This window comes from Lissotriton helveticus, chromosome 5_1, assembly GCF_964261635.1.
Source record: "Lissotriton helveticus chromosome 5_1, aLisHel1.1, whole genome shotgun sequence".
Taxonomy (NCBI): Eukaryota; Metazoa; Chordata; class Amphibia; order Caudata; family Salamandridae; genus Lissotriton; species Lissotriton helveticus.
In genome coordinates, this window is record NC_136065.1 from 2,073,763,568 (window position 1) to 2,073,789,167 (window position 25,600).

General features: G+C 47.0%; 1 protein-coding gene across 1 annotated transcript in view; it reads right to left on the reverse strand.

Annotated features, from left to right (window-relative positions):
* Nucleotides 1-10,477: 10,477 nt before the first annotated feature.
* The window catches only part of LOC144752871 (uncharacterized), a 192,652-nt gene continuing 177,529 nt past the window's right edge, over nucleotides 10,478-25,600 (reverse strand). Inside the window, exon 9 of the mRNA XM_078640703.1 lies at nucleotides 10,478-10,976. Coding sequence (XP_078496829.1) covers nucleotides 10,918-10,976 — 59 coding nt within the window. The 3' untranslated portion in view covers nucleotides 10,478-10,917. The remainder of the gene's footprint in view (nucleotides 10,977-25,600) is intronic.

Sequence of the window (25,600 nt, forward strand, 5' to 3'; positions counted from 1 at the left end):
AGTCTCTGATCCTCCAATCGCCTCCCATTGGTCATATACATGTTCTCTCTTCCTATATCCAGGCCCATTCTCCATGAAAGAATGAATATGTAGTTGTATCCTTTTCCCCATCATGGCATTTCCATGACACTTAAATACCCTTCCATTTGTTAATATTCCCCCATAAATCCGAGTGGTTTTCGCCAATTATGCCAGTCTATTTCTCTAGAGATGGTGGAGACCAACGATTTCTCCTTCCAGTCCCAACCCGAATCGAGTACATTTTACCTTTGAAAATCACTCTGTACCCCGAGTACGATCGATTCCCTTGTCAATAAAGTTTCATGTTTAATACCTTGTTGCCTAGCAACGCTAGTATCAGTTGAGCCACTGGTCCTACCACTATTTTCGCAACCTAAAGGGCTCAGCAGTGCGTCATCACGCACGTGCGTATCCCCGCCCACCCCGGAAATCGGGCTGACGCTATTAATCCTGCCGACCTTTTCCCAAACACTACCGGGGAGGCACGGAGAGGCGAATAGGTACACTGCCATTTGAACCTCGACATAACTGTAAGTAAATGAGTCGTTGACGGCCCAAACATCGACCTATTGCCGACCCACGTCCCGTGAGCCTTTTGCTTTGACGAGTGTCTTCTCCCCTTTTTTTCTAGAATACGGCATTATGCGAGACTAACCTTCCCTCTGCCCCATGAAGCCTAAATGACCCGAAACAGGAGTAAGCCCTGATCCCTCTCGGGTCTTTGCATGTGTGGTACTTGTATGTCTGTCTAGTGTGACTGGCAGTATGATTGGATAAAGATATCACGTCGTTGTTAATTCACGCTAACGTTAATGTGAGTAGTCGAGCCACGCACAACATATTGCTGAGTGCTGCCGACCGATGAAATAACGACCTAGTAATCACTGTGCACGCCAAAATTGATAAAGTGTGCAAGTTCTAGCCTTAGACAGGCTCAGTCTTAGTCTAATATAATTTATGTAAGCACCATCAAAAGTAGACAATGATGAGCAGTCTTACATAACACAACCGATAAACTCTGAATGGGATGCACAGCAAGAAAGCGGACACGTGAGAGTCAGCACGGCACTTCGTTACAGGCTTGTAACAAGTATATTCATGACTTTTTCCTTTCTTTCTCTCTTACAGGTCTTTTTGCTTTTCTCCCGCCCATTTGGGTGTGAGTTTGTTGCTAACGACAGATTTTTGTCGCTAGTCTAAAGGAATCTAGGATTGGCAGGACGTTAGTGTGCCCTGACCACCCATTTTCCTACGGTCCTGAAGAAAACCCGGTACTTTCCATCAGACGGGTTGAAACATGTAGACCTAACACATAGTGATACACATGGTCATAATACACCTTATTGTATCCACACACTTGATTTTAATATTGTCTAGTAACTTGCAAATAAATAATCTTTGTCACACAAGTATACCAGGATAATTTTTAACACTTTTTTTCACTTCACACACACAAATACCAGCTCCACTGTAATCCAGGTGTCGCAGCACACCCTGATGGCACTTGGCCACCAGGGTGGACCCCGATGAAGCATGTCACCAACCAGGTTGGTGAGTGAGGGGTTTTATAAATAAAAGAAGGACTCTCTTCTTTTTATAGTCATCCCACTCAGACTGTTTTCACCAAGCAGTTTCTGATGGTACTCCTCTTATGTTTATTTGATATTGGAACTCCGGAGACTATGAGTACTCTCCATTCACCTTCGTGAATTTATCCCTTACTCTCTTTTTTGTTCAACCTACTCTTCCACCCCACCAACAGGCTATTGAGATTGTTATGTGCCAGTTTAATCTCGGAAAGATCACAACGCTTGTAACAGGAAACATCGTTTAATTGTGCATATGCTTCCTCCAGGTATAATGTTCGTGGCCAGAGAACAACATTGCCACCTTTGTCGGCCTGGCGAACAATGATGGAATTATCAGCCTGGATTTTATTAACCAAGTTGTAATATTTGGTGTTGTGAGTTCTTCCTTGATATTTGGATCGAAGAGTAGAAACATGCAAATGTTTAATCCCATCCACAGCAAGGTCATGGAAAATGTCTAAATTGTCATGAAGAGTTGACGGAGAAAAGGTAGACTTGGGTTTGAATTTGGTCAGACATGGCGCATTGTATACTTCAGCAACATCTTGTGTCCCAGAAAGCGCCCCTTCTTCACCTAGTGAGGTCAGATCCTGGAGTAATTCTGCATTTTTGGCAATGGGACCCGAGGTGGAAGGACCTCGGGGAATCACACGGGATTGTGCCATTTGCTGATGTAACAAAAAATGTTTTTTGAGCTTAAGTTTACGAATGTATTTGAAAAGCTCAATTCTAGTTCTTGAATAACTGAAATTGCTTGCTGGACAGTATGTCAATCCTAATGAAAGAATTTCAATATCGCACTGGCTGAGCACAGTTGGAGTTAGGTTGATAACTGCTGGTCCCTCCACCGTGCCTTGTTCATCCATCCCAATTACTTTGACTTGTTCCAACGTTTCTTTGGGTAGAACTTTTTCTTTTTTGGTTGATCGTCTTCGTCCTGCTTTGCGGAGCTGTTGTCGCTTGTAGTTCCGTTTTTGTTTAGCTGTTGTTTTGCTACTCTCGGGCGCAGTGTGGCCCGCCTGTCTTGTCTTAGGCAGTTTACCTCCTGGCCCAGAGAGAATTTTCTAAACCCCAACCTGGGGTCTCTTAAACTACTATCAGTATCCGAGCCACTTCCTGGTGCGGAACTGACATCAGAACCAGAGGAATATGCAATCCTGGCCGATGAACCTGGTATGGCTGCCAAATTATTGCCGGGGTCGGAAGTGATATTGGCCGCTTTAATGGCGTCATAATTTTTAGAGAATGTGAAGACGCGGCCTTGTTGGTAATCAATCTTATCTCGTAAAAATGTATACGCCTTTCTTTTTTTGAATATTTCCTCCTCCTTGTTAAGTCTAGCAGTCATCTCATCTCGTAATTTTTTGGATTCAGCCTCCGATCCTTTTTCCATTAATGGTCTCCACTTGTTGTTGAACCTTTATGCGATCGCTTTCCGCATATTTGACCAAAATTGTCACTAATCTGCGGGACGAATCTAGATTGCATTGGGCCCATTCGTCTAACATTTCAGGGTCAGGCTGCTCAAAAGATGGGGCCAACATGATTCGCAATCCTCGGGGAATACGATCCACCTCGAGGTATCTGCTTAAAGAGCAGTGCTCCCACCACTTAGAAAGTTCACGTTTCATCACATTTTCCAGTCTTTTGTAAGTGTCCCTTAAGGTATTACCTGGATTCAGAACTGCCACCGGGTCCCCCACAGCGGTAGACTCCCCAGCCGGGGAGTTGTTAAATAGCCCAAGTGCCGCCTGCTGTCTGCCCCGCAAAGCGTCTGCTGACATGGCGATGCAATAAATATATATATATATATATATATATATATATATATTTTTTTTCTTCTCCAAAGCCCACGTCATTTCCAGAGCAGAACATCATCGGTGCGGAGCTGCTGGGCACCGCTACTGGCGCACAGATGACCTGCTCTTGCCTCCCCCTTCATTTCTACCTTCCTCTAATCTCGAAGAAACCCTTACTTTCCTTTACCCTCACATGAACCCTCTAAATACTTTACCTCTATGGGCCCTTATACTTTCTAAAACGCTTAAATTGTTTTACCTTATTTCTTTTTCAATAGTGTTAAAGTACTCCATTGTAAAGTACCCAAAAAATATGGCATGGCACTTACCTGTGTGATAGCGTGCTGCGCTATAAAGGCTACATACTGTTTTCACAACATAACCACTTCATCTCACATTGTGTAGGTCTAAAACTGTTAAAATGGAAGGGAACACACTGTACTTTCTTCAGAAACATTTTATGTTGTGTTTCTTTAGATGCAGCCGACTTTCAAGGTTTGATTATAATATTCTGAGTGCATTGTTAATAGGATTCTTGTAGATCACCTTTCTCCCTGCTTAAAATGCCTAATGTGATCTGTAGATTTGCAACCTGAAATGGACAGCATCCTAGTGGTGTGCAATTAAAGCTGCATCTACACACAGGTGTACGTGTAAAGAATATACATATCGCTGTAAATCACTTGTTACATTGTTATAACCCTGAAGAGGCCAACACGTTTCTTAGTTTTAAATTAGAGCCTTCTTCAGGGCTGCAGGAGAATCCCATAAGACTATTGTATACACCTGTTAGTTGTATCTTAAGAATTGACATTCATTGGTTCTAGCGACCAATATCAATTCAGTACCTAGAATGAACTACTAGCTATCTGAGGAAGATAATTAATTGTAGATACCATTTAAAAACATAATTTTTAAGACCATGTCGATCTTTAATGGTTTTCCCATAAGTGACAGCAAGAGAAAAGTTTAAGGCTAAAAAACAACAATACTTCCATTAAATCCTAGACTTTAACATAAAAAGTCTGTTTTTACTACTTCTACAAACATTATGATATTCATTTTATATATCCTATGTATCTTTCATAAAATCCTAAAGAGTGATGACAGCTGACATTAGACACCTCTGATCATAATGATAAGCTCGTAATCCAGATCTATTTTTACTGAAAACAAATATGTTTTCATATAATAAGAGTAGCAGCTGGTAACAATAACTACCCATATTGTGCCTCTGGCAGTGCCTGCTACACCCTGGTTTCAGGGATCATAAAGGAAGAAGAAAAAAATGAAAATTAGTGTGTCTCAAAGAATTTCTACACCCTGTACTTTCCCATTCCAATCAGTGGTATCTTGGGGCCATTGGCAAGAGATATTTCCGGGTCCCCTGTTTGGTGAAACTTTGAATTTTAATACCCTTTTTTGGCTCATTCAAGCCCTTGTTTTGCCACACAATATCAATTAAGCATTCAAGAAAGGGGGCACAGAATAAACAAAACAAAAATACTTTTTACTTGTAGTAATTTATGTGGAATTAAATGTCTAACTAGTTTATCACTTACATTCCAAGGGTGACTTGTTAGATGTTAAGTGGACTAGTGCATAATATTAAAGTTAGACAACTTCACATAGTGCTTTCAATTTTAGATTTAGTTACCGAGTATTTGTAATCACAAATCAATCCCCCTGCGCTACTGGCGTACTTGCTGCAACAGTGAAAATCAAAGTGCTGCTCTGAGGGGTTTCACCATTCCATTGGGTAAAATCTTATAACTATCTTCTAATTTCTCTTCCCTGAATTGTCCTCTTTATACATGTGCATTGCCTTGGCTAAACTGTTACCTGGGACCCTGCAAAGTACAAGAAATGGGACAGGGTAGGATGCAAGAGATGGCAAGTGGCATAAAGACACTATAGCGAAAGGCGAGAAGTAGATGTAGAAGGGGTAAGAGGTAGAGATGATGTAGAAATATATGCTTGGTAGGGAGAGAAGTCAAATAAATAGAGAACAGTGAGGTAGCCAAAAGGACAGGTAATACGCGTTATGAAGAGGAAGATGTAGGTATAAAGAGGCAGAGAAATACCCAAGTGTAAGGAAGTGCCTCTTTCTGCATGATCAAACCCAAAGTTTTGGACTGATGCTGCTGGTTTTAAACTCTGGGAGTGCACTGAGGCCTGCCAAGACAGACCTTAGTGCCAGTGCTCTAACCCTTTACAAAATGTACACTGAATTGGCTACCCCCAGTTGGCATAAGCTGACTTTCCTATAAGTCTCCAATATGTGGTACCAAGGGTACCCAGGGCAGGTGTTAGTGTCCATCGAGAGCTGCAGCACTGACTGTGCTACTCTGCGTGTGACAAGGTGCAAAATGTCTCCCAGTGTGGAAGAGCAGTTTTAAAGCTGCTTGTCCAACTTTGCCATTAAAACCAATGGGAAAGCCCCCAATTCCCCTTAACAATATATGTGAGTCTCCATTAATGAAGGCCTATCATGCCCCACAGCAGGGAGCTGTAAATTATTAAGTGGGACACATACTTTAATATGTCCTAGCAGCGAAACCTGCAAATTGTTGGGTTTTTTCAGTTAGTGGTCCTATTGACTAGTACAGAGTTACCAGCGTACCTTTACGTCTGTCTAACTTCTGAATGGGACTACTAAAATGGGTACTTCATGCTATCAAATTAAATGTGACATTAAACCAGATATAATGCCAAAGTCGAATTTACTGTTGCTTTTGGAGATTGGAAACTTTCAGAAAGTTGCAACTCTGGGCCATATTATCAGGAAAGGGCGATAGATTATCGCCGTTTTTATCAGCAGGAAACTGCCGCTAATTCGGCGATAATGGGTTTGATAATATGCCCTTGTGAATTCCCATGGAAGCCCAGGTTCTGGTGTTCTATGTGAATTCACAAGGGCATATTATCAAGCTCATTATCGCCGCTTTAGCTGCAGTTTCCTGCCGATAAAAGCGGCAATAATGTATTGCCCTTTCTTGATAATATGGCCCTCTGTTCCCACTTTATCCGGTGGCCTTTATAGTTGCCGGCCACCAGACAGCCTTCTGCTCTCCTGTGGAGTTGTGTACATGACTCCCAGGCTCAGGGACAATAGAGGCCTGCTATAGAGGGAGGTGTTACCTCCCCCCTCACTGTAAACCAAACAGGATGTTAGTTCAAAAGACAAGCTTTAAAGGAGAAGCTGCCTTTGGTGGGCAAATGACGATTGCACTGATGTAGGGCTGCCCTTTGTTCAGGTAGACAGGCTGGCGGTGGGATCAGGGAAACCAGAGGCCAAACCAATTTTCCCAGGGCATGTAGCCTACAAGTAGCTACACCTCTAGAGTAGGCTTCCAAGCTCCTAACATCCATTGAAGGTTTCAGACATCTCAATAGTGGACAGAATAGTGCACTCTGCATTGCTACATGCCACAAAAATTCAGAAGTCGTCACAGGGTGGGAGAGATACTGGCAACCCATTGATTAGTAAGTGCATCACCCCCCAGGGCAGTTTTAAAAAAATCACCCTGAACCTCAGATCACAATCCAGACTGGAGAAAGGGGCGTAAGACTGCCCTGTTTTCTGAACCTGGCAAGAGTTCACCTGCTAGACTGCACCCTTTGCTACTTGGATTAACCAGGACAGTGCCTTCAGTGTCTGCCTTGAGCAAAGGTTGCTCCTTTGCCGCAATCATGACTCACCCTGCTGGCACCCTGTTCCCGCATCAGGGCTGAAGTAGACCATTTCGGCCATTTAGTATCCACTCGCAAGGAATCACCACTGACTGCCATCATGCAGCTAAGGATACCTGCACCCGAACGCAAACGTTGCACACATATCTGCTGGACTCAGGAAAATCATCCGTGTGGACTGTGGATTGGTCACCAAAGATGGACAGTAACCCTCACCAAAGGATATCGTTGGACCGACTGTGTCCAGGCATTGGCAGCCCAGCAGCAACTGGACCGCTACAGGCTCAAAGAGGACTCGAGAGAATCTGACCTCTGTGGCCAAAATTTCTTTACCTTACTCGTGGACTGAGGAATAACCCCAAGGAGATTAAACCCCCCACCCCCCCTGTCAAACGCACAGCACCCGGAGCATCTTTCAGCATTCTGCATCCCCAGCATCAGGATCACTCCATTGAAGTGTATGATGGTCTTGATGTACAGTGTGGAACTGAACTTGAGACGGCTTTGGTGACAAGGTAACTGTCCAAATACTCCTTACTGAGTCCCCTGACCTTATCCCTGTTGGAACTGGTCACCCAACTTGGGCCGGAGTAGCCAAACACAACTTTTCAAAAGTTTGGGAACTTTACGGTTACCAATGCTTAATTACGCTTTGGACCAAAAAGCTGAGATTTACGTTTTGCTTAAAAATCTACATCTCCAGAACCTTCTGGTGGCTTGTTAATCTTTGTGCCTAAATATGCATACAAATCTAATGTATTTATGTAAATTGGTGTCCGATGTCTTTTGTGTCTTTATTTAATTATCTGGTGCTTGTTAAGGACTTACACTAGTTCCTTTGTTTAAGCCCTGTTGCTCTAAGCCACAGCTTCCCAGTGTTGAGTTAGAAGTTTTACAAAGGAGCCTGACTGGACCCAAGACTGTTTTTTGAGTGTATTACATGGTAAGGTCGCAAAACCATACCATATATTACACCACAAGCCTACCTTTAAGGTTTTAGAGTGTGGTAGGGATAGAGAAGTAGGAAGAAGGAAATGTAGAGTAAAAGAGAGGTAAGGTAGAAAAAGAGGCAATGTGGGAAAAGAAAGAGGGAAAGGTTGTGCGAGATAGATGTAGACAGAATTGAGGAAAATAAAGAGAGGGATGGTAGAGAGAGAGCGCAAACTGATGAGGTATAGATGAAATGTGTCCAGTAAAGGGGTAGTGGGGAAGAGAGAGAACGTTGAAAGATGGAAAGGCAAAAATGTAGTAGAGCGAAAAGAGGCGTACATGAAATTGAGAAAGAAATGTGAGGTTTAGATAAGATGGAGAGTTGTGATATATAAAAAAAGAGGAAGAGTCGGTAAGTTAGAGAATCTATAAAGAAAGGTTGAGAGACACAGTTGGGAAGGAAAGGGTGATTTGAATGGAATAAGGTGGACCAGATAAAGATCTGCATTAGGGTGTGTGTGAGGGAGGCAGAAGGAGCTCATGATAGAAAAAAGGGAGTAGAGGTACAGATATAGTGGTAAACAGAAAGGAGTAAGATTTAGAGAGGTGACGGAAAGGGAACAGATGTAGAATGACAAAAAGGGGAGATGGAAAGGTGAGGTAATTATCAATGAGGTAAATTGAGAAGTTAAGTATCGAGAGAAAAAAACTGTGCAGTATACAGAGGTGATTGGTGAGAGAAATGAAATGGAGAGGTAAGGGGGAGTGGATGGAGAGGATGGGCTATGAAAGGTAGGGAGGAGCAGACGCATGGATAGAGAGGTGAGGTCAAGATAGAGATGATGTGTGAAAAGTGAGTTAGATGGAGGCGAGCTGGAAAGGCCAAATGGAAAAGTAAACTGAGTTACAGAGATGAGGTGGATAGAAAGCGGAGGTGGAGAAAGAGGATCGAGAATGTTAGATGTAGGAATAGAGTGATCAAGGCCGGGGCGAGGTCATATGAGCGAAGTAGACAAAGATGATGTTGAGTGAGTTATATTGAGAGGGAGGAGAGGTAGAGAGAGGAGCCGAATAGAGATGATGGAGGTAAATTTCAAAGTAAGATCTAGAAAGCGATTAAGATAGTGGGTTAAGGTAGAAGAGGTGAGGTGAACTAGAGAGAGATCATATGTAAACAGGAGAGTTAGGGTTCCTTATGGGTCACTCCTCAACCCCTCAATACTAGACAACAACAACTAAAGAGTGACAGTATATGTGGAGCGCACACAAGTGTGTAAGGAAAAAATTCCAAGCCACAGAAAGGTGAAGAAAACAAAGAAGAACCCTCACTCACCACCTAGTGGTGACATGCTTCATCATCGGGTTCCCACTGGGGAGACCGAATGTCCCCCCAGTGTGCTACAACGCCTGTGTTACAGCGGAGCTCGTTTTTTGTGTTTTTCTTGTGATATGGTGAGGTGATTAGTGATAGTGTATGTGATTTAAAAGAAAATGCTTGTGCCCAATACAAATTTTAATAAGGGGCCAAACCGTTCCAGTTAAAAATAAGATTTTATGGACAATATAGAGTTTTGATTTTGAACATGTTTCTGCTATCAAGAGTATATTTTACTCGGCATTCGTCAGGACCGGTGGTATGCGTGCGCTAAGACGCACCCTCCCGTGAGGCAAAGTGTTAAAAATAGTAAAACTCACGACTTTCCGCGGGGGCTCTACCGGATATTCCCAGGGCCCACAATCGTAGCTGGTGAATTTAAACGCTACATGGGCTAGCGCGGCAGGGGTGTTCTTCACGTCGCGCTACATTTGAGACGCGGCGACTCCCCGCATAGAACCTTACTGTTAGCACTTCCGCGGCCCAAAAACAGACTAGAGAGAGATCACACAAATATTTTTCAATTTAATTGCTACCAACTGCTTGAGAGTGCACAAGGTTTAAGCCTGGAAAGGCCAGGAATGCATACTTGGGTTTATCTTTTTTTCGTTATAGCACAATGCAGCATCCAAATTTGCTGCACCGGGTACTGCAGAGGGTGAAGCAGATTACAGCCAAGTATATTAAAAATAGCCTGATTCTGCTCAGCCTTTGCACCCTGGTTGAGACGTGTGTGTGTTGCTAACATAGCATTTGTGTGTAAGCATACCCTTCCAGTACAAAATGCTATGCTTAGACAAACTTTTAAACATTCCACGCACGCTGTACAGTTCTACACGCAGGCAATGTGTGGAATATTTGCGGAAATTCTAACATTTCTCTTGGTTACTTCCTGCTTCAAGAAGATGATTTGTTTGATTCAAAGTCTGGTCTGGCTGTGGCTAAGTTTGCCTGTGCTAATCCATCCAAGTTACACCCTAGCAATGCTCCCTCCATGCATAGTGGCGCAACGAGCTATTTGTGCTGAGTAAAGTGCACCTTTCTGGTGCATAATGTTTGTGCAATGGAATGTAAATATCCTTGAGAGACTTTGCCCCGTGGCAGACCCTTAGTGAATGTAGTCCTAATTTTTCTGTTAAACATGCTCGACTGTCAAATTAGACAAATACGTGTTTTTAAATATTTATTACCAGATTTTTATGGGAGGTATTTCGACTACCACACTACATTTACCAGGGGGCCATTTGCAAGGTTGGGGCCATGAGCAATTGCCCACTCCTTAAAACGTTACTGTTTCCAATCCACAGTGAACAGGATGCTGTGGAGGGGTCAAGGGCGGGCCAATGGTCTCAAGTCTGTCATGACCTCAGCGATCAAAGGATGCATGACGCCGTTTTTGCTAACCATGTGTTTTAGTGGTTAACGTCCATTAGAGTTGTGCAGCCATATGAAGCAGTATTTTTGGCCTCTTGTGACCATCCAGGAGAAATGGAGCAAGGCGAGGAGCTTCTCAGGGGGCGGGGCAGTTGGCATCTCCGGTGTTTGCATCTGTGGTACTGGAGTTCAGTCCTGGAGAGAGGAAAAAAGGAGGGGAGAGAGAGGGCTGTGGATTAGGTATCCGACCACAGTGGAGTAGTTTGCACTTTGCAGACTAGAGCATCTACCCAGGTTTGTCAAATGACCACCCAACAAACCCTACCTGTATTTTGAAACCTGTTGTTGATTCAGGTTCAAGACCCATAGTAAGTCAGACCTTTTGGAGAGTGTACTGCTTCTCAAATGCATTTAAAGTTTAGAATGTACACATTATTTTGTCTTTTATGTCTGTGGGCTCTCCTAGCCAGACTTGCTCTGGGCTGTCGGAGCCGGAGTTGCTGCACAATTAAAGAACCAACGTCCAGGATTAATGGGCGTGGACATGAGCAGGTCGTCGTGGGAATGGCCTACACATTACTACGCACCGTCAAAGTGCTAAGAAATAATCAAACGAAACTTAAAAACTGATTGAATGTCTGCCAAGACCAGTCCGGTTCTGCACGAGAGAGCACCTCTGTCGTGTTCTGCAATACACAGCTACCATAATAGATTCCTTAGCACTTCAAAAACTAGTCAATTCGCTTTTTCAAATAGAATAGATTCTTTAGTCTCTTTTTATGTAGCAGAGTGCACCCAACCTCTCAAAGCCCCTTCATAATTCAACTTGAAAGCAGTTGCCCGAACCTCACAATATTATCAAATTAATCCCCACAGAACATATGATCTAAAATCCAAAGTTATCAACTTAATCATCAATGCCCCATGATAATGGTGTCTCCTCTTTGCTGCAGCACCACAGACCTGATCCATTCCAGTTATGATAGAGGTCCGGTCCACTGTTTTCAAGTTGAATTCGAAAGGAGATCTAAGAAGTTTGGTACAAAACACCCCTGAAGAAGTGATTACATTGCGAAACACGTGTTGGCCGGATGTCTACTTTTTTTAGTCCTACTATATTTGAGAAAACGATTGAAAGAATGCTACCAGAAAGTGAAATTGTTGTATCAAAAATTGGACAACTGAATAAAGTAATCTGAAGCAGAAAGATTGATGGATTTCTTTAATATATTGTCTGTCTGAGAGCTTTGAATTATTGACTTAAATTATGATGATTAGCTTCCAAAAGAGGAATGCCCACACCATTATTACACACCAATATTACAAAATGCTGGATTGATTATATTTGACTCTCCTTCACAGGATACGATACATGTATGTGAGTTGCTGGAGAAGTAGTTTAAAAAAAGCAGGTATCAGATGAGCTGATGTTGATATACCAGAAGATCAAGCGCTGTAAGATTTTTTGTTAAATTATTTTTATTGTTAACAAAACAGCACAGATTTCCAGATATTAATATCAAAGTATCATAGTAGTCAGTGATGTGGTACATATAGTTTAGCATTATCATCTAAAATCCTTCGTGGCCCGAGTTAGCTAGTATGCTAGGGGTCTGATTCTTCTGGGGATAACTGTCAGGGTAACTCAGGTGGCACACATATATTTCCTCTATATTCGTTCCATTTCCCCCATATTTGAATCCATTTTCTAGGGCATCCCCTTGATATGTACACTGTTTTCTCTCTAAACATGCACCAATCCATATCGCCTTCCCACTCCCACAATGTCGGGTCCGTCTGCACTCCCCACTTTCTTGCAATGTTGTTCCTGGTAGCCATCAAACCTAGTGTCACCCATGTTTTCTCTTTGCTACCCAAGTCCGTTGGTTCCCATATATTCAATAAACACCACTTGGCATCCGTTGTTGTTGTCTCTCCCATGACTCCAAACCCCCCCCCACTACATGAGGTGACATCGCTTCAGTATCTACTAATATAAGCTCATTCCCATGTTATATGAAAGAATGTGCCCTCTCGGCCACATAATCGTCTACAGCTAGACTAGTCTCTATACTTCATCTTGACCAACGTTGGCCCTGTAACATAGATTCCGTGCGGTATTTTCAGCTGTACCAATTTTAGAAGATATTGCCCTCTCCCTTGGGGATGCTAGCGCTTCCAGCCACTCCTCCTCTTCGAATTCTGCTAAGTTGCCTTCCCATTTTGCACAGAGTTGTGGAAGAGGGTCAGGTGAGTGATTTACCAGTCTTAAATGTGTCAGGGAAATTTCCTTCCTGGGCATATATCCATTCAGAAGCCTAGCCTCGAGGAGAGGCCTCAGGAGGGGTTTCTCCTTTTGGAATCACCGCTTGTAGAGCGTGTCGCACCTGCAGATATCGGGATCCCTCAGTGTCCGCTAATTCGTTATTCTTCTGGAGGGCTGTGAAGGGCACCACCCCACCCTTTACCCAGAGGTCCCCCACCGGAGAGATCCCTATTATATCAAATCCCTTTGTTCTCCAGAGGGAGCCCAGTTGTTCCGTATCCCATAGTGGGGTGGTCTGTGTTAGTCTTTGCCCATCCCATGCTCTTTTGGACCGAATGCCACAACTGTATGGAGTGTTTTGTGGGACCTGTCAGGTGAAATTTCGTGGGCTTTGAATACAATGCCCGTGTGTGATTGCTACCGGGGAGTAGCCATCTGTCCACGGCATAACCTGGATCATTCTGGGGTTGATATAAGGAGTGATTGATGGTTGCTAGTTGTGTCGCCTAGTAGTAATTTTTAGTGTTTGGTAATCCAATTCCCCATCATACCAGGCTTTCACAAGTTTTGGAATGAAATTTGTGGCGGACTATTTCACCAAAGTAATGTTCCTCAGGAAGTTTACACCACTCTAAAGTACGATGTGGGGACGAGAGCAAATGAGTTCTGAAGAATAACTTCCGCCCCATCTCCAACATCCCCACCCTAGCCAAACTCCTAGAAAAATATGTACTATCCCAACTTTGTGATCACATAGAGAATTTCCAACTCCTAGACCAGCATCAATCCGGCTTTCAGAAGGGGCACAGCACAGAATCGGCTCTCACTCACGTTGTGGATGACATTTTGAAAATGCTTGACCAAAACGAATCCTGCCTATTGATCCTCCTGGACCTCTCCTCTGCATTTGACACCGTTATCCACGACAACCTCCTATCAATCCTGAAGAAAAGGATGGGTTTCTCTGGTCAGGTGTTACAATGGTTCTCGTCCTTCCTCCGCCACATCACAAAGAGCCAAGGCAAACTACTCTCTCTCCCAGCTCCTCTCCAGTACTCATGGGTGTCCCCCAAGGGTCCGCCCTATATCCTATCCTCTTCAACCTCTTCTTGGAACCATTACCTAATTCACTAAATTCCATGAATTTTCTTCCATATGTATGCGGACGATACGCAACTCTATTTGAAAATCTGATCCCTGGATTACATCATCGCACTCGACAATACCCTGATGTCTACTCAAAATTGGTTAACTGAGAGCCTATCTCCTGCTCAACACCTCCAAAACTGAATTCCTGTTCATTTCTCCTCCTAATCACATCCCCAAGCTAGACCTGTGGCTGAATCACCTCACTGCTTTCAACTGCACCCCTCTCATCATAGACTCTGCCAATTCTCTCAATCACCCTGTACATGCACCTGAATATGAAAAATCATATCAGCAATCTGTGTAAGGGAGCTAACCACTTGATGAGGACAGTTAGAAACATCTGATTTTAAGCAGGTGGTCCAAGCGCTTGTCTTGCCGAGGTTAGACTATGGCAGTGCTACACTCTGTGGTCTTCCCAAATACACCCTGGCTCCATTAATGACATCACTGACAGGCCCCAAACGAAATGAGCATATATATCCAGAGTCCTAAAATCTCTTAAATGGTTGCCCTATGAAGCTTGAATTCAGTTAAAAATTGCTGTTCTGGCACAAAGCCCTTCATTTCAAACACCCAGGTACCTAGCGCAAAAGCTTGAATTATCCAGTGGTGGTAGAGCTTCAAGAAGCGCAAACACTTTCCTCTTGAAACGCCTCATCCTGAGCAAACAGAGAAATTGTCACTGCGCCTTCTCCGGCGCTGCCCCAAAGATATGGAACTCTCTTCCACCAGAAGTACACAATCTCCTCAACAACTGCTTTCAAATTGGAAGCCAAAAGATTCTTAATGAATAAATTCTTACCTTAACTGGACAAGGTTCACCTGCTGAAAGTCATTAATTTTACAACAGTTGTACAATCATTTGATACTGCGCTCTTCTACCGCATGTCCCCCATTGTAGTCCGCTTTATACGTGATTTATGTACTACTCTCCTTGATTCAATTGTCCTGTAATTATGTGATCATCCTTGTTTCCAATTCTTACCCGATGTTGGTATTGTATTTGTCCTTCCTTCCAGCCTATTGTAAAGCGATCAGATATCCCTCGGGATCTTGTTCGTGCTATATAAAACTTTATAAATCAATTAATGTACAAAAAAACGAGGCAGCAACGTCCTTTTAAAGAGTGCAGCTCTGCCCAAAAGCGACAGTGGAAGAGACTTCCAGTGTTCCACATCACACCTCAGCCACTGCAGTGGTGGTAACAAGTTAGATGCATAAACAAATTTGGGATCCTTAGTAATAAAGATTCCTAGATATTTAAACCCCCCATAGCTATCGTAATCCAATACTCTTTTGGCAGGGTTGGTGGTCTTTCCTTTAATAAAAAATGAGCAATTTTGACCAATTGATGTATGTACCAAAAATAGCGATGTTAACCCTATGCTGCAGGGATCTCTTTGGGGGAGACCAGGTACGGCAAAATATCATCTGCATAGAGCAATATATGGTCCTACCAGTCCTCCGTCAAGCGTAGCCCTCGAATTATAGGGTTCCTCCGGATCCAACAAACTTGGGGCTCTAGCGTGAGCGCAAATAGCAGGGGGGACAAGGGGCACCCCTGTCTCGTCGCCCTATGGAGACGAAAGATAGCTGATTTTGTTGTTGACTACGGCTTGTGCATGTGGGTCGGCATATAAGAGTCAGACCCAGTTAATAAACGTAGGACCAAATCTCAACTTTGTCAGAATGGCAAAGAGATATGACCACTCTATGGTGTCAAGCGCCATGGTAGCTTCCAAGGGTACCACCACCACGTTTTCCATTATGGTGTCCACCCTTCCCATCACTCCGTGCACTCTCTGTAGGTTCAGGGATGTGTTTTGTGACGGCATGAATCCGGACTGATCAGGATGGACCAATTTGGGGATAACCCGGACCAACCAGCAGGCTAGTAATTTAGCAAGTATATTGGCCTCTGTGTTCAGCAGTGATATGGGTCGATACGATGTGCAACTATTTTTGGGTTTAACGTCTTTGTATATTACTACCAGAATGGCTGTTCTTTGGTCTTGTGGGAGAAGTCCCTTCTCAAAACCCTCCACAAACATTGCCCTAAGATTAGGGGCTATTTTATCTGGTCGTAGTTTGTAGAGCACTATCGGAAGGCCGTTGGGTTCTTTCCTGTCTGGAGAGAACGAATGGCCTGAGCTATTTCATCTTGCACGATGTCACCCTCCAGGAAAATTCTGTCCTCTTCCGCAAATACTGGCATACGAATTTCTGCCAATAATTCCCTAGTTTCTGCATCCTGCCTAGTGGCCCTGGATGCGTAAAGTTGTTCGCAATATCTAGCAAATTCATCCACAAAGCCTGCCGGTCCGTGAGGTATTCCCCAGTCTCTGTCTATAGCTCTGTAACCAGACGGCTCGCTAATTCACTCTTGTCTAACCAAGCCAGTAGCTTTCCCGCTTTATCCCCCAGCTCGTATATACTCCCCAGCTAATGGCTAATCATTGTTTTGGCTGTCTCTCTCGCCTCATTTACATATTCCTCTTTTGTCAGATTAAGTGTCTGCATTTTAACTTGCTCTGTTGAAGTGATAAATTCTTCCTCCAATTTCAATATGTCATCTTCTAAACGGAGTAATCTGGCACGTTTCTCTCACGACCCCCCCCCACCGCCCCCCAACCCGGCCACCTTATGTCTGGGAGACCGCGTGTCCCAGCAGGATAATTATTAGCTGCGTCACAGATCCACCCGCACGTCTCTGCCCGGTGGCTGTCATCCACTACTCAGCATGGGGGTGGGGGGAGGGGGAGCGGGGATAGTCTTGCCTGCAATCCGCCAACCTTTGGGGGTCCAGTTATGCAATGACGCCTGTACTCCTCCAGGGCGCCGTCAAGGCCTGAGAGCAGCGGCTGCCCCTCTTGGAAGTCCCGGTCGGCCGACTTCAAAGTTGAGCCTGGGGATTCACAGGCCCAATTGGTGCGTGGCTCCTCCTCCCCGTAAAATTGAACCACCAGTGATTTCTGCTATAGCGGAGCCATAGCGGGTGCTGAAATCACACACTGCTGCACTCCTGGGGTTGAAACCAGATCAGTACACCGATTTTTGGGCGGATTTAGGCCACCAGTGTGGGGAGCTTCACCGCAGTGCGTCCATTGCGCTCAGTGACCAAGCTACGCCTCCAGTAAGATATCTTATACACTTTTCTGTTCTTGTGGACTCCTCGACAGAGATTCCTGAATCAAAAGTAGAGCTATGACTGAACCTAGTTCAATTCCCCACACAAACCCTCCACCTGTAAAGACACAGGCAGCACTTGAGTGATGAAATTTGCCTTTGCTGTGTGGCTGAAATTGATGACCGTTCCAGCAACTTTTTGGAAAACTGGAGCACTTTTCCTTGGTGTGTATGCAGAGTAGAGCCATAGTACGTCATATCGTGCACCGGAGATGAGTGGATAGTCGGCATGGTTACAATTTCAATAATACGGTGAAGTTCCTGGATAGATTGCTGTTTCCTCCAATGAGCAGCCAACTAACCTGTACTTCGAGAAAGACTAACATTCTGATTTGATGCAAAAGGGGAGGAGTCTATATTGTTAATTCAAATGTTCTACCCTTAACCTCAGGTGCGTCCCCTGTTTTCGTGCAGCCTGAGCATGAGGATACGCATCTTGCAGCTCCACTGCTCACATCCAGTCTTGCACTTTGAGTTTGGTTCAAGTCTGATACATCGTTGACGTGCAGACCTCTTCGCTGCTCATTCCCTTGTTGACAGTTTTCAATTCTAGAGTCTGCCTGCATTCTTTCTTTGGTGTTTTCTTTTGATTTGGAAACTTTGTTGAGTGAATCCTCTTTGCTGTTTGGAAAGGAGAGCACTTTTCAATGGCTTGATTTTGAACCATGCTTGGCTTTTTGAACGGTTGATCCAATTGCACTGTCACTGTGAAATCGGTGGTGCCAAAGATGAGCAGCCCATCTTGGCCAGTATTCTGAACCCAGTGTTCTTTGGTTAGGCTTTGCAATTCTTTGAGATGCCCCCACCACCAAACAGTGAGAGAAAGTGAAGGGGGGAAAGTGACTTGCTTGAATTGGCTGACAGCTGATGAGGATTAATGTTGTTGAGATAGTTTGATGGTGTTGGATGTACTCAGGTGGTATAGGTGGTGTTGCTGGAATTGTTCTCTGCTGTTGCTAGTGTTATGTGCTGTCTCTCCATGTGTAGTAGAACTGGGAAATCCACATTTTAAATTCAAGGCACACAACCTCCGTGTCCCTGCCTCGTTCTTTGTTTTTAGCATTTCTTCATCCATGTGAGGTTCATATGAACCTGCCAAAGAGAGAGGGAGGTTCATGATCTGCAAATATTTTTTCACAATTATCACATGGATCCCGGTAGATCTCTGCAAGGTAACACCATGACAGGGTTTGGATAAAGCAAGGATTGCAGAATCAAGCGATCACAGACCAGAAGGCCTTTCTCCAGGACTTCCATAATGTCCTTTCTGAGTTCTTTAGGGCTGCTTTCAATACAACTGCACAGATTTCCAAAGCAATCTGTCATTACATCCCTATAACAATGGCACACTGCGGCTTTGAAGACCACCCCTGTTCGTCCAATTACGTCTTGTCTTTTTCACAGAGTATTGCCAACGTTAGGGACAGGCCTAAGAAATGAAGGCTCTTGCTTATGAGACCTGCGTTACTTCAGTTATCTAGGCACAGCTGTCTTGGCTGCCGTCAGGACTTATTTTTCCCCACGCTAACTGGGGACTTCGGGTAGTATTAACCTTAGTTGTACCCTCGGCTAAAAAGTTAACACTGTGAGAGATACTGAAATCTGCTGTGTTGGATATTGAGACTTCTGACCCGTCTCGCCAAACACCTTATATCTACTCAGCAAGCCTGTTGGATAAGTGGGAGTCCCAGATGATGGCTCTGAATCAGTATCTCAGTCTGTGTCCACTGTGAGGCTAAGGAGTTAGCTTTCTCTTTCGTCTCCTTTCAGCAGGGAGCAGGTCAATCCACTCTGGGTGACGAAGCAGTTTCTGGTTGAGTGTTGCACAGAAGACGTGAAGATGAAGGCTCATGCAGACTCGCAAGCAACGTCGGAGGACCTGCTGTATCCTGTGAAGGGATAGGTCTTCTGGTGCAAATAAAACTAATTTTTGCCTCCATAAAGGCACCTAATTTAGAGGTAGCTGCAGTGGTAGAAACAGTTATCGACACCAAGAGATCTGGTGGTGGTACCATTGCGGGCAGTGATGGCCGCTCAGTGGAATCCATTGGAGAAAACAGCTTGAAGTCCAGTATTGTGGTGTTAATATTGAAGTTTTGTGTGCCTACGTTGAGAGAAGGGTCATGGATGGAAGGGTATAAATATGAACAGTGTTATCATAAATGACTGACGCAGGCGTCAAACAACACTTGACATTCAATGATGTGTCCCTTTGACATCGATTTTGTAATTAACAAAGTATGTGAATGATGGTGATTCTTTTTTCCTTAATCCTCTGGCTAGGTTTTCTTCTGTCAGAGTGCATAGTGATGGAGAGCTAAGTCGCAGTGGAAGGGCTCCTTTCCAGGCAGCGCTATCCTGCTCGCTTTACGCCTCCTTGCTCCTCAGTCCTCCACTGTTGTTCTGGGATGAGTGCCCCGACAGTCCTTCGGTGTTCTTTTAGATCTCTGGAAAAATGCATAATCCTCAAGTGAATGGGAGGGTAGAAGGCAGACCACACACACTTCATTTGGGTCATTAGCAGCCTTCTACCTCCTACAGGAGGAACAGTTCACAAACAGCGAAGACATGATATAGATGTAAAAACAGCTTAAAATGCGTCTCTAATGTAAAAACAATGTAAATATCCCCAAGACGCCAAAGATGGTGAGTGAACAGACGTAGCAGAAAGAACATTCCTGTCAAACAGTGTTCTGAGATCCTAACAAGAAAAGTCAAAAGAGAGCCCGTGGAGTACCTGCCACCACAAGGCATGATGGGGCTGTCCCCCCGGTTTCATTTTCCTTCATTCCTGCATGTTTTGTCCCTTTGCCTAGACAGCACGGTTAGTCGTTATGCTGTAATATTAATTTATGTACCTTTTCTATTCCAATTGAGATAGAAAATATTTCTAAGTTTGAAATATTTAGTTACAGATACCCTGCAATATGTGTACTTGTATTTGTGAGAAAAAATTCCAGATTCCTGCGATGTAGATATGTTTATGGTCTAGTAAAACATGGTGCAGGATCACCACACTCCAGGGAACGTTCTGCTCTTTAAGATTATTAATGAAGACACTCGGGAGCAGAAGGAGCTTTGATTCCAAATGATGTGAGTCTGCCTTTCATCTATATATATAAAAACGAAAGTATGTCTGTCTGTCTGTTTGTCCTTTATGCATTACTACACCATTCATCCTATCGCCATGAAACTTTGGGAAGTTGTTGAGTACACTCCCGCGACGGTTTCTGTCAAAAATCTTTTTTTTAAATCGGCCCCCCAGGGACCTCATAATCTTTCGAATACGGAAATAGACAGCAAATTTGCGAGCATCGTCGACAGTTAAGACCCCCCAAACGGAAATTGATTGGTCAATCTACATCAGAAGCACGAAAGAAAAAGGCATTACGAGATTCAGATACAGACGAGCAACGGGAAGCAAGATTAGAAGCTGTTCGAATACAAACTGCTCAAGCCCGTAATTCTCAAACGAATTGTTGGACAGGCCCCATGAAGGGCTCGCTCCCTCCCCGCAAGACAGGGCCCGGGTCCCGGCCTCCCAGGTACTACCCACAGAACAAACCCGCAACCCGTCCCCCATGGGACGCCTGCTCCCGGATGTCCCTGTGTCACGGGCCCGGGCCACCGTCAGCACCATTGCCCGGCCCAGCCGCCATCTTGGACACGGCACCACGCGGCCGCGCGGCCTCAGCCCGACCCCGACCCTGGGCCTGGCCAGGCCCCGACATCCCGGCACCACCATCCACCCAGGAGGTGAACGGACCACTTGGCAGGTCAATGGGAGTAAGAAGTGTCGATGGCTCTCCCCCGCCAGGTGCCGAGCACCCCCAGCCTCCTCGGGCGCTGGCTCCACCCCCCTGCTGGGTGTCTGGACTCCCTCATCCCAGACCTCCCGACCTCCAAGAGCGAGGGTCCGGGCATCAAAGGGCGCCAGACCTATAACTGAGGCAGCCCCAGGACAGGAAGGCAGTTGTATCCTGGAGTCGAGAGACACCGCGACGAACTCATCCTTGACGGACTGCTGGAGCTGCCACAGCCCTGCCTTGTGAACTATTGTCCTGCCTGCTGGCGCTGCCGCGGCCCTCTGCAACCTTCCTCCTCGTGGGACCTGCTGGCGCTGCCGCGGCCCTCTGCACCCTTCATCCTCGTGGGACCTGCTGGCGCTGCCGGGGCCCTCTGCAACCTTCATCCTCGTGGGACCTGCTGGCGCTGCCGCGGCCCGTTGCAACCTGCATTCTCGTTGGACCTGCTGGCGCTGCCGCGGCCCGTTGCCACCTACGACCTCTTCGGGACCTGCCGGCGCTGCCGCGGTCTGACCCGTCCGAACACCGAGCTCGAGGATTGTGAGCTATCCCAGTTACACCTCCGTACCCGTGGGTACTAAGACTGTCCCGCTACCCCCTTCCTTTTCCTAGAGACTAGAATTGAGAGGATCATCGTGTCCTGATCGCCTTGTATCGTACCACTCTACTACAAGAATTGCCTATAAAAGGTGTTACCCTGATCTTTGTGTGGTGTCCATCTGTGGGGGGGAAGTTACCTGTCTGTGCGATCGCTAGAGACGGTCCTCACCGGAGGCCTCTCCCTTGTGCTCGGCCGACCCTCCAGGTCCCCGTCTAACATTGGTGGCTAGCGGCGCGATCCGAACCAACGCGTACCGTGCAGACAGTAACTCACCCTACGACTAAAACCACAATGACGACCAAAGAGAGCGGATCGGCGGAGAAGTTCCAGATGGAAAGGCTGGAAGAATACAACCACCGAGAGCTAAAACAATTTTGCATGGACTTAGGCATTGCTACCACCGGGCTAAGCACAAAAGAAGACTTCAAAAACGCTCTAGAGGCCTGGACAGAGACAAATACCGCAACCCCCCGGGACCCCGCAGCCCCGGAAGTCAACACCACCCTGACGGAAGAACGGAGAACAGGCCCTTCCCGTGAAGAGATCCAAGAGCGGGAAAAAAATAGATTACACGAGTTAGACTTGGCACGACTCAGATTAGACGGAGAATTGAAGCTGGCGGAACAAAAAATAAACTTAGAACACTTACGGCTCAGAGAAGAGCGAGAGGAAAAACAGAGACAGAGGGATCTCGAAGAAAAAAGACTGGCCTACGAGCACGAGTGCAAACTAGCGGAGATAGAAATACGCAAACTGAACAAGAACCTAGGGGTGCCCGAGCAACCGCACTCCCCAGGTCCTACCGAGCAGAAGGTCCACATCCCCAAGGATGTGGTCCGAGAATATCACCGGAACGACGACATACAGCAGTGGTTCAAGGCCTACGAGATTGCCATGACCGCCCACCGAGTCGCTCGAAGTGACTGGGGAGCCGGTCTATGGGGGAGATTCGTCAACGAGGGTCGTGATGCCCTGCTGCAGCTTCCGGACCATCAAATGACGTCCTATGACCATATGAAGGCCGCCCTCCTCAGTCGATATGGGCTTACACCCGAAATGTACCGCCAGAGGTTCCGCAACTGCACCCGGATCCCAGGTACAACGTGGTTGGAATACGTGAACTATTTCAGCCGAGCCTTCGAGGGGTGGATCAAGGGTAACAACGTAACCACTTACGAACAACTCTTCAATCTCATTGTGTGGGAGCACCTCTCCAACAACTGCTTCGTCGAGCTCAGGCAGCACCTCCTCGACAGTAAATTGACTGAACCCCGGCAGCTCGCCACCGAGGCTGACCGGTGGGAGAGCACCCGAGTGGCCCGGAGTGGGCCGAATGAGCAGAACAGAACCAACCAAGGTCACCATCGTCCCCGAGGAGGAGGAGGAGGCCCGGGCCGGGGCAGAGACGCCGTCCCGGCCGCACCCGCTAACGCCACCCCGGCTCCAGCCGGCCGGGGAAACCCCCCGATGCGCCCGGGGTTCCGAGACAACGTGACGTGCCATCGATGCCAGCGAGTCGGCCACTATGCCAGTGACCCGACCTGCCCGAAGAACCAGGTCCCCGGGCCCCGCCAGGTGGCGGCCGCCGCCCTGGGAGAAGAACAAGTCTCCGAAGACACTGAGACCTATGAGTCGGAGCAGTTCGAGTGGGAACGCGCCGCCATGACCCTGGCATGCCTGGGAGGAAGAGACATGGTCCCGCGGACTCCCCTGCCCGCCAACACTCGGAAGTACAGCCAATGGGTGAGCATCAATGGGCGCAAGGCCCTGCGTGACACCGGGGCCAGTGTGACGGCCGTCCGTTGTCACCTGGTGACCCCAGAACAAATCCTACCAAACGTACTTTGCCCCGTCCGATCGGCAGATAACTCGGAGAGCCTGTGTCGGATGGCCTGCGTCCCCTTCGAATGGGGAGGAGTGTCCGGCATGCTAAAAGTAACTGTCCGCGACGATGCCCCCGTGGACTGCCTCCTGGGGAACGATCTCGAGAGCTCCCCGTGGGCCGCTGTGGAAAGAAGAGAGCATCTGGGGATGTTGGGCCTCCCGGACTGGGCGTGCGTGACCACCCGGACCATCCCTAGACCAGAAGAACCAGAATGGGCAGCACCTCCGCCCTCGATCGCTCCAGAAGAAGACTTCCTCCAGACCGACCACCCGGACCCCACCACAGAGGGGTCCACACAGCCCCCCGAGCTTCCCGACCTGGCTCAGTGGCGTCAAGAAGGGGGGCCCACCCAGGAACAATTCCGGCAGGAGCAAAAGACCTGCCCCTCCCTCGAGGGATTGCGACAGCAAGCGCTCGCCCAGAGCCAAGGAGACTCCACCGGGGCCCACTGGGTTTATTGGGACAATGATCTCTTGTACAGCGAGCAGAAAATCGCAGAACTGGGGGCCGGGCGAGTGCTGGTGGTGCCCCTCCACTTCAGAGACTTCCTGTTGAACCTGGCCCATGATGTCCCCCTGGCCGGGCACCTGGGCCAAGACAAGACCTACCACCGCCTGGTGACTCACTTTTTTTGGCCCAAAATGAGAAATGACGTCTCCAACCATTGCCGGTCCTGCCCGACCTGCCAGGCCAGCGGGAAGAGCGGCCGCAAACTCAAGGCACCCCTACAACCATTTCCCGTGGTGACCACCCCGTTCGAAAGGGTGGGAATAGACATTGTGGGGCCCCTGGACCCCCGAACAGCACAGGGCCATCGCTTCATCCTGGTCCTGGTGGACCACGCTACCCGCTATCCGGAGGCGGTCCCCCTTCGTACTATAACAGCCCCAGTAGTGGGTCGAGCCTTAATGGGGATCTTCTCTCGAGTGGGCTTCCCCCGGGAAGTCATCAGCGACAGGGGTACGAACTTTATTTCAAAGTATATGAAATCCCTCTGGCAGCAGTGCGGAGTCACTTACCGATTCACAACACCCTATCACCCCCAGGGGAACGGACTGGTCGAGCGGTTCAACCGCACCCTCAAGGGGATGATCATGGGGCTGGAAGAACCCCTACGCCGCCAGTGGGACGTGCTACTACCGTGCCTCCTCTTCGCCTACCGAGAAGTCCCCCAGAAGTCCCTCGGCTTCAGCCCCTTCGAACTCCTGTACGGACACCCCGTTCGTGGGCCTCTCAGCCTAGTGAAGGAGGAATGGGAAATGGCCCCCCTAAAGACCCCTCCGGACGTCTACAAATACCTCCTGACCCTCCGCAATCAGACCCGGAAATTCAGGGAGATCGCTAAAGCCAATCTGGAGGCCAGTCAAGAGGACATGAAGAAGTGGTACGACCAACATGCCTCCTCCATCGAGTTTGAACCGGGTCAGCAGGTCTGGGTGATGTCCCCCATCGAACCGTGTGCCTTGCAGGACAAATGGACGGGGCCCTTCAAGGTGATCGAGCGCAGGAGTCCCGTCACCTATCTCATCGACCTGGAATCCCCCCGGAACCCCCTCCGGGTCCTCCACGCCAACAGACTCAAACCCCACTTCGTGCGCTCAGAGCTCAGCCTGCTGATGGCTACCGACAGTGGCACAGAAGGAGACTCCGAGCCCCTCCCTGACCTACTGAGGACCCGGGAAAGAGATGGTTCGGTGGACGGGGTCCGACTCTCCGAGGCCCTGACCCCAGAGCAGCGTCAAGATTGCCGGGCCCTCCTGCTGCCGTTCGCAAACCTGTTCTCCCTCGCACCCGGAGTCACCTCCTGGTGCCTGCACGACGTGGACACGGGGGACAGTCCTCCTGTTCGACACCGGGCGTACCGAGTACCGGATCGGGTACGTACATGCATCCAAGAAGAAGTCTCCAAGATGCTCGCCCTCGGAG